This window comes from Oncorhynchus masou, chromosome 7, assembly GCF_036934945.1.
Source record: "Oncorhynchus masou masou isolate Uvic2021 chromosome 7, UVic_Omas_1.1, whole genome shotgun sequence".
Classification (NCBI taxonomy): domain Eukaryota; kingdom Metazoa; phylum Chordata; class Actinopteri; order Salmoniformes; family Salmonidae; genus Oncorhynchus; species Oncorhynchus masou.
Window position 1 is genome coordinate 26,574,927 of NC_088218.1, and position 13,333 is coordinate 26,588,259.

The 13,333-nt window shown below is 42.6% G+C and overlaps 1 protein-coding gene across 2 annotated transcripts in view; it reads left to right on the forward strand.

The window, feature by feature from the left end:
- The window catches only part of LOC135543594 (intersectin-1-like), a 60,243-nt gene extending 49,103 nt beyond the window's left edge, over nt 1–11,140 (forward strand). For both annotated transcript variants that reach the window (XM_064970982.1, XM_064970983.1), the window contains exons 31-38: nt 2,025–2,123; nt 2,711–2,878; nt 3,079–3,291; nt 5,979–6,100; nt 6,183–6,265; nt 7,135–7,218; nt 8,181–8,354; nt 8,611–11,140. In XM_064970982.1, the coding sequence (XP_064827054.1) occupies nt 2,025–2,123; nt 2,711–2,878; nt 3,079–3,291; nt 5,979–6,100; nt 6,183–6,265; nt 7,135–7,218; nt 8,181–8,354; nt 8,611–8,759 (1,092 nt within the window). In that variant the 3' untranslated portion in view covers nt 8,760–11,140. The remainder of the gene's footprint in view (nt 1–2,024; nt 2,124–2,710; nt 2,879–3,078; nt 3,292–5,978; nt 6,101–6,182; nt 6,266–7,134; nt 7,219–8,180; nt 8,355–8,610) is intronic.
- The last annotated feature ends 2,193 nt before the right edge of the window (nt 11,141–13,333 follow it).

Here is a 13,333-nt window from a genome sequence, read left to right on the forward strand (position 1 = left end):
GTGTGTCAGCAGTTCCTGCAAGAGGAAGGCATTGATGCCATGGACTGGCCCGCCCGTTCCCCAGACCTGAATCCAATCGAGCACATCTGGGACATCATGTCTCGCTCCATCCACCAACCCCACGTTGCACCACAGACTGTCCAGGAGTTGGCGGATGCTTTAGTCCAGGTCTGGGAGGAGATCCCTCAGGAGACCATCCGCCACCTCATCAGGAGCATGCCCAGGCGTTGTAGGGAGGTCAAACAGGCACGCGGAGGCCACACACACTACTGAGCCTCATTTTGACTTGTTTTAAGGACATTAAATCAACGTTGGATCAGTCTGTAGTGTACATACATACATACATACATACATACATACATACATACATACATACATACATACATACATACATACATACATACATACATACATACATACATACATACATACATACAAAAAAATCCAGAAAATCACATTGTAGGATTTTTAATAAATGTATTTGCAAATTATGGTGGAAAATAAGAATTTGGTCAATAAACTTTTGTTATCTCAAAACTTTGTTATATACCCTTTGTTGGCAATGACAGAAGTCAAATGTTTTATGTAAGTCTTCACAAGGTTTTCACTCACTGTTGCTGGTATTTTGGCCCATTCCTCCATGCAGATCTCCTCTAGAGCAGTGATGTTTTACAAACAAAATCCAGAAAACTGTTGCTGGGCAACATACTGTTGCTGGGCAACACGGACTTTCAACTCCCTCCAAAGACTTTCTATGGGGTTGAGATCTGGAGACTGGCTAGGCCACTCCAGGACCTTGAAATGTGATGTTTTGGGGCTGTTGCTACGACTTTCAAGCCACTTTCCTTCGTTGCCCGGGCGGTGTGTTTGGGATCATTGTCATGCTGAAACGTTTCATCTTCAATGCCCTTGCTGATGGAAGGAGGTTCACTCAAAATCTCACGATACATGGCCCCATTCATTCTTTCCTTTACACGGATCAGTCGTCCTGGTCCCTTTGCAGAGAAACAGCCCCAAAGCATGATGTTTCCACCCCCATGCTTCACAGTAGGTATGGTGTTCTTTGGATGCAACTCAGCAGTCTTTGTCCTCCAAACACGACGAGTTGAGTTTTTACCAAAAAGTTATATTTTGGTTTCATCTGACCATATGACATTCTCCCAATCTTCTTCTGGATCATCCAAATGCTCTCTAGCCAACTTCAGACGGGCCTGGACATGTACTGGCTTAAGCAGGGGGACACGTCTGGCACTGCAGGATTTGTGTCCCTGGCGGCGTAGTGTGTTACTGATGGTAGGCTTTGTTACTTTGGTCCCAGCTCTCTGCAGGTCATTCACTAGGTCCCCCCTTGTGGTTCTGGGATTTTTGCTCACCGTTCTTGTGATGATTTTGACCCCACGGGGTGAGATCTTGCGTGAAGCCCCAGATCGAGGAAGATTATCAGTGGTCTTGTATGTCTTCCATTTCCTAATAATTGCTCCCACAGTTGATTTCTTCAAACCAAGCTGCTTACCTATTGCAGATTCAGTCTTCCCAGCCTGGTGCAGGTCTACAATTTTGTTTCTGGTGTCCTTTGACAGCTATTTGGTCTTGGCCATAGTGGAGTTTGTAGTGTGACTGTTTGAGGTTGTGGACAGGTGTCTTTTATACTGATAACAAGTTTAAACAGGTGCCATTAATACAGGTAACGAGTGGAGGACAGAGGAGCCTCTTAAAGAAGAAGCTACAGGTCTGTGAGAGACAGAAATCTTGCTTGTTTGTAGGTGACCAAATACTTATTTTCCACCATAATTTGCAAATAAATTCATTAAAAATCCTACAATGTGATTTTCTGGATTTTTTTTTCTCATTTTGTCTGTCATAGTTGAAGTGTACCTATGATGAATATTACAGGTCTCATCTTTCTAAGTGGGAGAACTTGCACAATTTGTGGCTGACTAAATACTTTTTTGCCCCACTGTATATGAGTGTTATTAGGTTCTATGCTGATATCTGATCGTGATAATATTTCCTCTCCCCTACAGAGACTGGCCATGGATCCAGGTTGTAAGGGAATGCCCCTCTCCAGCTTCCTCCTCAAACCCATGCAAAGGGTGACGCGCTACCCCCTCATCATCAAAAATGTATGTACACACACATTCTCTCACACACACACTTCCCACCATCCGAATAAAGTGTATGTGATCGAGAAGCCTGACCACAGCCCCTGAAGCTAAACAGGGTTGGTCCTGGTCGGTCCCTGGATGTTAGACCAGATGCTGCTGGAAATGGTGTTGGAGTGCCAGTAGGAGGCACTCTTTCCTCTGGTCTAAAAAATATATATTCCAATGCCCCAGGGTGGTGATTGGGGACATTGCCCTGTGTAGGGTGCTGTCTTTTGGATAGGACGTTAAACGCCTGTTCTGACTCTCTGTGGTCACTAAAGATCCCATGGCATTTATCGTAATCCCGTGTTAATCCCGGTGTCCTGGCTAAATTCCCAATCTGGCCCTCATACTGTTATGGCCACCTAATCATACCCAGCTTCCAATTGGCTCATTCATCCCCCCTCTCCCCTGTAACTATTCCCCAGGTTGTTGCTGTAAATGAGAATGTGTCCTCAGTAAGCCTACCTGGTAAAAATAAGGGTTAAAGAAAATAAATAAAAGATTTAACTGATACATACACACACACTGGAATTGACTGTGTAACTATGTGTGATGCGGCGCAGATCCTAGAGAATACTCCGGAGGCTCACCCGGACCATAGCCATCTGAAGCAGGCTCTGGAGAAGGCTGAGGAGCTGTGTTCCCAGGTCAACGAGGGCGTCAGGGAGAAGGAGAACTCTGACCGGCTAGAGTGGATCCAGGCCCACGTCCAGTGTGAGGGGTTGTCTGAGGTAATACACACAGACACGGACACAAACAAACACACAGAACACAAATCATTGTAAAATAAGTGAAATAAAACACAATGAAAAGCACAGGAACATGTACTTGATTCCACAAAATTACACACAATTGGCACAATTCCACACCGTGAACAGACTCACTCCCAACTCACTCACTCTGCCCTTTTTCATTAACGACTTTCTTTAAGCAACTGGTGTTCAACTCAGTGACCAACTGCCTGGGCCCGCGCAAGTTCCTGCACAGCGGCAAACTCTACAAGGCCAAGAGCAACAAGGAGCTGTATGGCTTCCTATTCAACGACTTCCTCCTGCTGACTCAGATCATCAAGCCCCTGGGCTTCTCGGGCTGTGACAAGGTGTTCAGTGCCAAGTCCCACCTGCAGTACCGCATGTACAAGACCGTAAGTACTCTCCTCTCACCAACGTACACATTGTCCGCATCCCAAATTGCACCCTATAGGGAAGCAATTTTCAACTTGTGGGTCGTGACCCAAATTTGGATCGTGTGAGGTTTTGAGTGGGTCATGGGTGTCTGAGTTTAAAAAAATAACGTATATAAAAAAATATATATATACACTGCTTAAAAAAATAAAGGGAACACTAAAATAACACATCCTAGATCTGAATAAATGAAATACTCTTATTAAATACTTTTTTCTTTACATAGTTGAATGTGCTGACAACAAAATCACACAACAATTATCAATGGAAATCAAATTTATCAACCCATGGAGGTCTGGATTTGGAGTCACACTCAAAATTAAAGTGGAAAACCACACTACAGGCTGATCCAACTTTGATGTAATGTCCTTAAAACAAGTCAAAATGAGGCTCAGTAGTGTGTGTGGCCTCCACGTGCCTGTATGACCTCCCTACAACGCCTGGGCATGCTCCTGATGAGGTGGCGGATGGTCTCCTGAGGGATCTCCTCCCAGACCTGGACTAAAGCATCCGCCAACTCCTGGACAGTCTGTGGTGCAACGTGGCGTTGGGGGATGGAGCGAGACCTGATGTCCCAGATGTGCTCAATTGGATTAAGGTCTGGGGAACGGGCGGGCCAGTCCATAGCATCAATGCCTTCCTCTTGCAGGAACTGCTGACACACTCCAGCCACATGAGGTCTAGCATTGTCTTGCATTAGGAGGAACCCAGGGCCAACCGCACCAGCATATAGTCTCACAAGGGGTCTGAGGATCTCATCTCGGTACCTAATGGCAGTCAGGCTACCTCAAGCGAGCACATGGAGGGCTGTGCGGCCCCCCAAAGAAATGCCACCCCACACCATGACTGACCCACCGCCAAACCGGTCATGCTGGAGGATGTTGCAGGCAGCAGAACGTTCTCCACGATGTCTCCAGACTGTCACGTCTGTCACGTGCTCAGTGTGAACCTGCTTTCATCTGTGAAGAGCACAGGACCCTCATGGAGTCTGTTTCTGACCGTTTGAGCAGACACATGAGCAGACACATGCACATTTGTGGCCTGCTGGAGGTCATTTTGCAGGGCTCTGGCAGTGCTTCTCCTTGCACAAAGGTTCGGAGGTAGCGGTCCTGCTGCTGGGTTGTTGCCCTCCTACAGCCTCCTCCACGTCTCCTGATGTACTGGCCTGTCTCCTGGTAGCGCCTCCATGCTCTGGACACTACCCTGACAGACACAGCAAACCTTCTTGCCACAGCTCACATTGATGTGCCATCCTGGATGAGCTGCACTACCTGAGCCACTTGTGTGGGTTGTAGACTCCGTCTCATGCTACCACTATGGTGAAAGCACCGCCAGCATTCAAAAGTGACCAAAACATCAGCCAGGAAGCATATGAACTGAGAAGTGGTCTGTGGTTATCACCTGCAGAACCACTCCTTTATTGGGGGATGTCTTGCTAATTGCCTATAATTTCCACCTGTTGTCTATTCCATTTGCACAACAGCATGTGAAATTTATTGTCAATCAGTGTTGCTTCCTAAGTGGACAGTTTGATTTCACAGAAGTGTGATTGACTTGGAGTTACATTGTGTTGTTTAAGTGTTCCCTTTATTTTTTTGAGCAGTGTATATGTAGTCAAGTCTGAAATTAAACAACTCAAACCAGGTAGGTAGGAAGTGTGTAGAAATTATAATTAATTTAAATTGTTCAGAGATTAAATGTAAAAATGTTTCTTCAATCACAGTATTTTCAATATAGAATTATTAGCAACACTATTTCGGATGATTTTGTGGTCTCAAGCCAGTGAGTTTATTAACATTCTTCATCAAGAATATGGGCAAGATTGTATTAATGTTGTTCCCTTTATAGAAAAGTTTGTGGTCGTACGCACATCCTTAAAAACATAGGCGCTGGGCTAATAAAGAATACTAGAATAGAACAAGAAGGCCTGCACACCGTTAAAGCTCCCAATTCACCGCTTTATTGACAACGTTTCCAGCTGAAACGGATCTTCGTCAGGTTGTTCCCTTGCCATGTAATTGCTATATTTACTATCAATAAAGCGCATGACTCGAACGTCGCCTCTCCCGAGCCCTTTGGGGAGTTTTGCATCGATGAGACAAGATCGTAATTGGATATCATGAAATTGGGGCTAAAATGACAAAAAATGTAATTAAATAATTTTAAAGAAATATTTTCCACATTGTATTTTGGCAACTCATTTTGGTGATGGATTATTGGGTCGCGACTGAGAGAACCTGCTTCAATTTGGGTTCCAAGGCAAAATCACTTGAACCACTGCTATAGAGAATACAGTACTTTTGACCAGGGCCCATAGGACCACTTTGGGAGGAAGGAGAGATAATTGGGATGTAGCCTTGGTCTTGGACAAATCCCCACGTACAGTAGTGTGGCATGTTCAAGACCAGGGCTACATCCCGAATTATCTCTCCTTCCTGTACATTTGTTCACTTCTCTTCACTGATTTGAAAGGAAATTACATGTATAAGAAATATTGTGGATATTCCCTCTACCCCAAACCTGCACCAATCTCATGCTTTTAGATTTGTGGGATATAGTAAACGAGTGCACAATTCAGGAACGAGACGAGATATTATTGCGATGCACCCCAGGAGTTGTAACCTCGGACCTTTGACCCCCACTACAGCCCATCTTCCTGAATGAGGTGTTGGTGAAGCTGCCAACAGATCCCTCGGGAGACGAGCCCATCTTCCACATCTCCCACATCGACAGGGTCTACACCATACGGGCAGAGAGCATCAACGAGAGGTACACACACACACACACACACACTCTCTTACGCACACATAGCCAAGGCTTTCTTTTGACCTTGTTGTGATGACTCATGCAGGACTGCTTGGGTACAGAAGATCAAGGCAGCTTCGGAGCTCTTCATCGAGACAGAGAAGAAGAAGAGGGAGAAGGCCTACCTGGGTATAATAGTCTCTCTCTGCTCCTCTATAGGTCCACTGTGTCTGGGAGGGACAGCTTTGTCACCTACCCTCAAAAGCACTGTTGGTAACACTTTATATGAGTGTCTTCTTTAAGTACCTTTGTATTATTACTTGAAGTAACCCCCTTATCGTTGTAACCTTGTATTTGTGCAAGTAACATTTTGATTAAAATGTTGCTACATAGTAGTGTAGGAATTGTGGAGTTGAGCGATTTCTGTGTTATACATGAGGAATAGTGACTATTCCACTTTTAACAAAAATGGCTTAATTTCACTAAGAAGCAAGGACCTGGCTAACAATGATTTGGTTTCTAATGTCTGTACAGTGTTAGTACACAGGTATAAGAGCAACTTCATGTAAAGTGTTACCAAACTATCTCTCATGACAACTGAGTGTTTTTATGCTGGCTTAGTCTCCTCTGACTTTTCTGTGTGTTTGCCTCTGACCATTACGTTTAGGTCTGCCTCTGACCATTAGATTTAGGTCTGCCTCTGACCATTAGATTTAGGTCTGCCTCTGACCATTAGGTTTAGGTCTGCCTCTGACCATTAGGTTTAGGTCTGCCTCTGACCATTAGGTTTAGGTCTGCCTCTGACCATTAGGTTTAGGTCTGCCTCTGACCATTAGGTTTAGGTCTGCCTCTGACCATTAGGTTTAGGTCTGCCTCTGACCATTAGGTTTAGGTCTGCCTCTGACCATTAGGTTTAGGTCTGCCTCTGACCATTAGGTTTAGGTCTGCCTCTGACCATTAGGTTTAGGTCTGCCTCTGACCATTAGGTTTAGGTCTGCCTCTGACCATTACGTTTAGGTCTGCCTCTGACCATTACGTTTATGTCTGTCTCGATGCAGTTCGCTCACAGAGGGCCACGGGCATCGGCCGGCTGATGGTAAACATTGTGGAGGGCATTGAGCTGAAACCCTGCCGCTCCCATGGTAAGTCCCTAGAGATGATCCCCTGCCACATCCAGAACTTAAGTTGATCTCAACACTGACCTCTGTGTCTCTGACACGAGAGAGTGACACACACCACCCTTTAATACATGTGTCGATTGCTGTTTAGTACTGTTAGTTTTTTATTTTTCAGAGTAAATAACTCACGGACACTAGAAGCTTTAACCAAGTTGAATCATTCCCAAAGGTTCTGTACAGCTGAAATCCGACAGCAAAACATTTCAGACATCAGTTTATATAAATCCTACTTAAGACACTCCTCCTCCTCACAGTTTATGGCTCCACAGGAAAGAAGGTAACCAGATACTAACCCTGATTACTCCCTTAAGGGGAACTGACCTCACCCCTCACCTATTGATCCACAGATATCCATTTGTCTTCCCTATATCAATACATCACTCTCCTCTCCTTCAAACACATTCCAAAAGCCTCCTGTCTTTCTTCAGAGAACCATTAACTTCTAACATAGTCTCTTTCATTTACTATCATTCATTTACTATCTCAATGATCAAAGTCTAGCTGATCCCAACAGTAAACAGGAGAAGAATGATAGTGTTAAGAGTACATGCAGGGGTTCAAATAGTATTTTGAGCCTGCCTGCAGTGCCAGATGGGTGGGGTTTGCCCTTTTGGGATTATTCCATTGGTTCTATTTCACCAGGCCAGCTTAATCGAGCACAGATATGTGGAAGATTTAAAAAAATACTCTTTTGTGGAGGAATACTCATATTGGTATTCTAAACGTCTATACAACTGCCAATCTGTTATTCTGTTGTAAAATTCTGGTAACTTGACAAAGTTTGTTCCAGAAATCCCAGTTTGAGGATTTAGGAATCAGGAGGGAATAAGCATAGAGGGAATTCTTCAACAGGGATTTCTTTCAAACCAGGGGATTTGGGGAAAGTGAGCGGAATTTCCCACCCCTAAGTTGTGATCTCTTCTCAGGTAAGAGCAACCCGTACTGCGAGGTGACGATGGGTTCCCAGTGCCACATCACCAAGACCCTGCAGGACACTCTCAACCCCAAGTGGAACTCCAACTGTCAGTTCTTCATCAAGGACCTGGAGCAGGACGTGCTGTGTGTCACTGTGTTTGAGAGGGACCAATTCTCTCCTGACGGTGAGGCTGCGGACGCACACACACCCACACACACACACACCAGAATAACACTCTGTTTAAAAAGGCTACGGTGAGACTATGCGAACACGCAAGCTCATACACACACATAAACAGCCTTTTACTGACTAGAGGCCTTTTTGATTCAGTGTGCCGTCATGCGATATATTCTATCCCAGTAGAGGGTGTGACACAACCTTATATTGAACCATCTTTACCTGTATACTCATCATCCCTCTGTCTGTCTGTTTGTGTGTAGATTTCCTAGGCAGGACAGAGATCCGTCTGGCGGACATTAAGAAGGACCAGGGCTCCAAAGGGCCTATCACCAAGAGGCTGCTGCTCCATGAGGTGCCCACAGGAGAGATTGTCGTACGACTGGACCTGCAGCTCTTCGAGGAGCCCTAGTCCATCCCAGTTCAACCCAGCCCTGCTCAGCCTAACCCAGCCTAACACCCATACTGTACACTCCCCCGTTACCCCTGCCCGAAGTCTCACCAAGCTCTAGTGACATTCCCCATCGGCCCAGCCCGTGTGACTGTGAATTCATTTTCTGCAAAAGGGTCTTAAGTGATGTATTCTTTTCCTCTTTATGATTTATATCATTATGGTGTATGTATGATATCATGATTCCACTTATTTGGTTGAACAAAATTATGAAACATTCCGCAGCTAATCTAAAATCTCAAAGGCCGTCTTATAACGCAATGAACCTTTGAGACATGATATACTGTATGTATATCATGTTGGAACAACACATATGATCATTGCTTATGCACATTGTGGAGGTCTGTATGTCTTAAAGAGCCCACCCTGTGGCATTAACACCTGGTCCGTGTTCATTAGTTAACAAGTGGAAGCAAGAAGACTGAAACCGGGTGATACTACCTTGTCCAATAAGAAATGTTAATTTTCATTTTCTGTTGCAAAACACCTTCCGTTGTGTGGCCTAATGAACACCACCCAGATGACCACACTGTTGTTGTGCCATCCCTCTGACAACAGTCTGTAACCTCCCATATAACCTTTGACACTGTGTTCATGTTTATTAACAAACCGCTATACGGCTATTATGTCATTGCAGGTCGGACAATTTCAAAACCCCTGGTTGTATTAGCTGGAACATCTTAGCTTGTATTTCTTTAATTCAAGCGTTTCAAGTGATTTATTAGTCGGTTTGAGACAAAGGTACAAAAGCAGGTACAGTGCGTACATGAATGTGAAGAGAGAGATACTTTGAGATATCCCCTCAAAGGTTTGGTGAGACACTGGAAGAATGTGTTGGTGAAGGAAAGAACTGTTGTTAATGTTAGTATGCTGAGAATGAAAATGAAGCTAATCAGTCATCTTTATACTGTCCTTTATACGTTCCACATATTGAGTGTTGTGTTTCAGATTGGAAATTCAAATGGAAGACCCAAAGAAATGTTTGGGTGTATTTGAAACATTACAGAAGTACTGTACGAATGTACACACTAATATATTGTCTATCAAATTGGCTTAGCCCAAAGTATATTGTTGAACGGTTTGAGGGAAATTGAAGAGCAGATTTCCTGTTTTCTAAATGATTTATAAATGAGTGACGATTTCTAGTCACATTTGCAGCGTAGGCCAAGATAATGAGTACCAATGTACTACAAATCATTTGTTTTTCGATGGTTGGAAGAATCATACGGTGATGTCAGGAATGTTTTTGTACTTGTTCGAAAGATTCTGTTATTTTCAACGCATTCATATCTTCACGTTTTGTATGTATATTTTAGTTGTTTTTAATTATATTTTTTTGTATGCCAAAAAAGCACCGTTTAATATAGAGTGCTATATTTGTGTTGAAAAGCCATTTGTAGGTGTTTTGTTTTGGAGACTGAGATCAGGCTTTGTTGTGACGGATAGATTTGGCCAATGCTGTAACTGTTTGTGAAAGAGGTATTTCAGGTTCATTCAATTTGGGTCTCAAATTAATTTATTTCCTTTATAAGAGAACGGGAATTATTATTTTGAGTGTTGTGTGGCACTGTGTTACATATTTCTCGAAGCTCAGAAAGACAATTCAGATGAAAGGAAAATATCAGCCTCCAGGTGGTATGAGACCATTTCAATCTCTCATATGGTCTTTTATCTGTTATTTCATTCTTTATGATGACCCTCCCATTATCTTGGGTTCTGCATTCGAAATGAGATGTACAAGGACATCCGAAGGCAGCAGAGATGGCTGACTTCAGAGTCTGTTAAGTCTGAATGTTAGCATAACACAGTGGAGGGGTAAGCTCTTCATTTGTGTAATATTAGTTTAATGTATGTTGTTACCAGCTATGTATCCGTGTAGATAATGTACAAATACTAGTGAAATTCCACTGCCGTGTTAGTGCGAGTGGTCAAGGAAAACAGCTTTTGCAGATCCTGTTCCTTATGTGTATGTCTAGGAGTGAGTGTGTAAAATTAACTTACTATTCTCGAGTGCTTTGGTTTGTGCTGGGTCTCTCTTCAAGTTGGAGGACTTAGATTATGACTAGTCATTTCCTTATAGTGTGCAACCTCTCTACCCGTTCCCGGTTACCCCACAGTAGTGCTCTTTTAATGTTCACTCTCAAACCAGTGATGCTCTCGATTCTTTTTAATGAGCAAAGTCTTAACTGATAAAGTGCAGTATGTGAATATGTTGAAATATTTGAAAGGAGTATAAGTAATATATTACAACTACCGTAGAAGAATGTTGATGACAATGTATTGTTATCAATGTATGAGAAGTGTTGTCTTAAATGTTGAAAATAAAATTTGATTGGACCAATGATTTTGTATGTTTGGTTTGTAGCCTTAATTTACAAACATTGTAAATACTTAATAAAATGTATTTTAATGCATTTGGAATTTACCACCATATTACTTTTCCATGATATGCGTCTCTCGTGGATTAGTGTTCACTTCAGTCAGTGCCTGAAACGTTTATACATTGAAAGTATCATTCATGTTAAACCGGAGACGACGACGTTTCAATATTGAAACAATGTTTCAAATGTCAGAGACAGAGAGTAAGGTTAATAAAAAAGTATCCGCTATTGAAAACCCAAATGCTAGTCTAAAATAAATGGGAGATAGTGTCGAGGTGGATTTTAAGTTTATAGATTGTCTGGCGAGGCTGATGAGACAGTGAGCTGGAACATATTAAATAGGAACTTCAACGTCATAGCTTTAGCCGGTGGTAACTTCTGGAACGTTAACCAATCAGCTTCCAGAATTAGACCCATCCAAAGAAACTACTCGGCTAACAACTGTAGCAACCTAGACATCAAGCCAAACGGATTTACACTGAAATATGGTGAAGTACTTGGCAATAAACGGAGAACATTGCAAACGGTTATATTTGTTTACATTACTAACTTGAATAAGCAATCACGTCCAATTCGTAGGAAGGACGCCTCCATTGTGGTGCGCACAGAATGCCTTAACGAAAACAAATTTAGTTCCAACCTATTCACTCAGAAGAAATTACCAAAATGTCACACATCAACACATTCTCAGTTTCAATGTGAAATATATGCTTATTCTACACAAAAACAATACACATTGCCATTTAAACGTCAAACTCCACCAAATCCAGCAAAGTACTGCGGCCCCAAACAGTTTTTGCATAACAAAATTGCACCCTCCTGAAACACCAGTCTTTTCAAATCACCAGTTGACTAATTGGGGTTGGCCCTAGTCTATAGGGATAGGTCACTACCAACTTTGCACACCTCGACCATTCTTCTTTGCAAAACTGTTCAAGCTCGGTCACATTCCTTGGGGAGCGTTGATGAACAGCAATCTTCAAGTCATGCCACAAATTTAAGATTGGATTTAGGTCAGGGCTCTGACAGGCCACTCACAGACGTTTACCTTTTTATTCCTTAGCCACTCCACTGTAACTTTGGATGTGTGCTTCGAGTCATTGTCATGCTGAAAGGTGAAATCCCATCTCAGTTTCGTCTTTCTTATAGAGGGCAGCAGGTTTTTCTCAAGGACTTTTCTGTATTGCTCCATAAATTTTCCCTTCTATCCTGATAAGTCCCTGACAATGAGAAAAATTCCCATAATATGATGCTGCCACCAAGCTTCACATTAAGGATGGTGTTCTTTGGGGATGTGCCATGTTGGGTTTGTGCCAAATGTAACACTTTACATTTAGGCCGAAAAGTTTCATTTTTGTTTTCGTCAGAACCTAAAACGCTACAGTCTCCCAAGTGTTTTTTCCCCCATACTTCAAATGGGATTTGTTACGTTACAGCCTTATTCTAAAATGGATGAAATAGTTTTTTCCCCCTCATCAATCTATACACAATACCCCATAATGACAAAGCAAAAACAGGATTTTAGATAAATGTGTACATTTATTAAAAAATATATATTTGTATTTTATTTAACTAGGCAAGTCAGTTAAGAACAAATTCTTATTTACAATGACGGCCTAGGAACAGTTAACTGCCTTGTTTTGGGGCAGAAAGACTGATTTTTACCTTGTCAGCTCGGGGATTCAATCTAGAAGCCTTTCGGTTACTGGCCCAACACTCTAACCATTAGGCTACCTGTCGTGTTCTTGGGGACCTTCAATGCTGTAGACATTTTTGATACCTTTCCCCAGATCTGTGCCTCGACACAATCCTGTCTTGGAGCTCTACGGACAATTCCTTCAATCTCATGGCTTGATTTTTGCTCTGACATGCATTGTCAACTGTGGGACCACAGGTGTGAGCCTTTCCAAATCATGTCCAATCAATTGAATTTACCACAGGTGGACCCCAATCAATATGTAGAAATATCTCAATGATAATCAATAGAAACAGGATGCACCTGAGCTCAATTCTTGCAAAGGGTCTGAATACGTATGTAAATAAGGTAAGGTATTAGTTTTTTATCTTTAAAACATTTGCAAACATTTCTATAAACCTGTTTCACTTTGTCAGTATGGGGTATTGTGAGTAGATTGACGAGGAAAAACATTTATT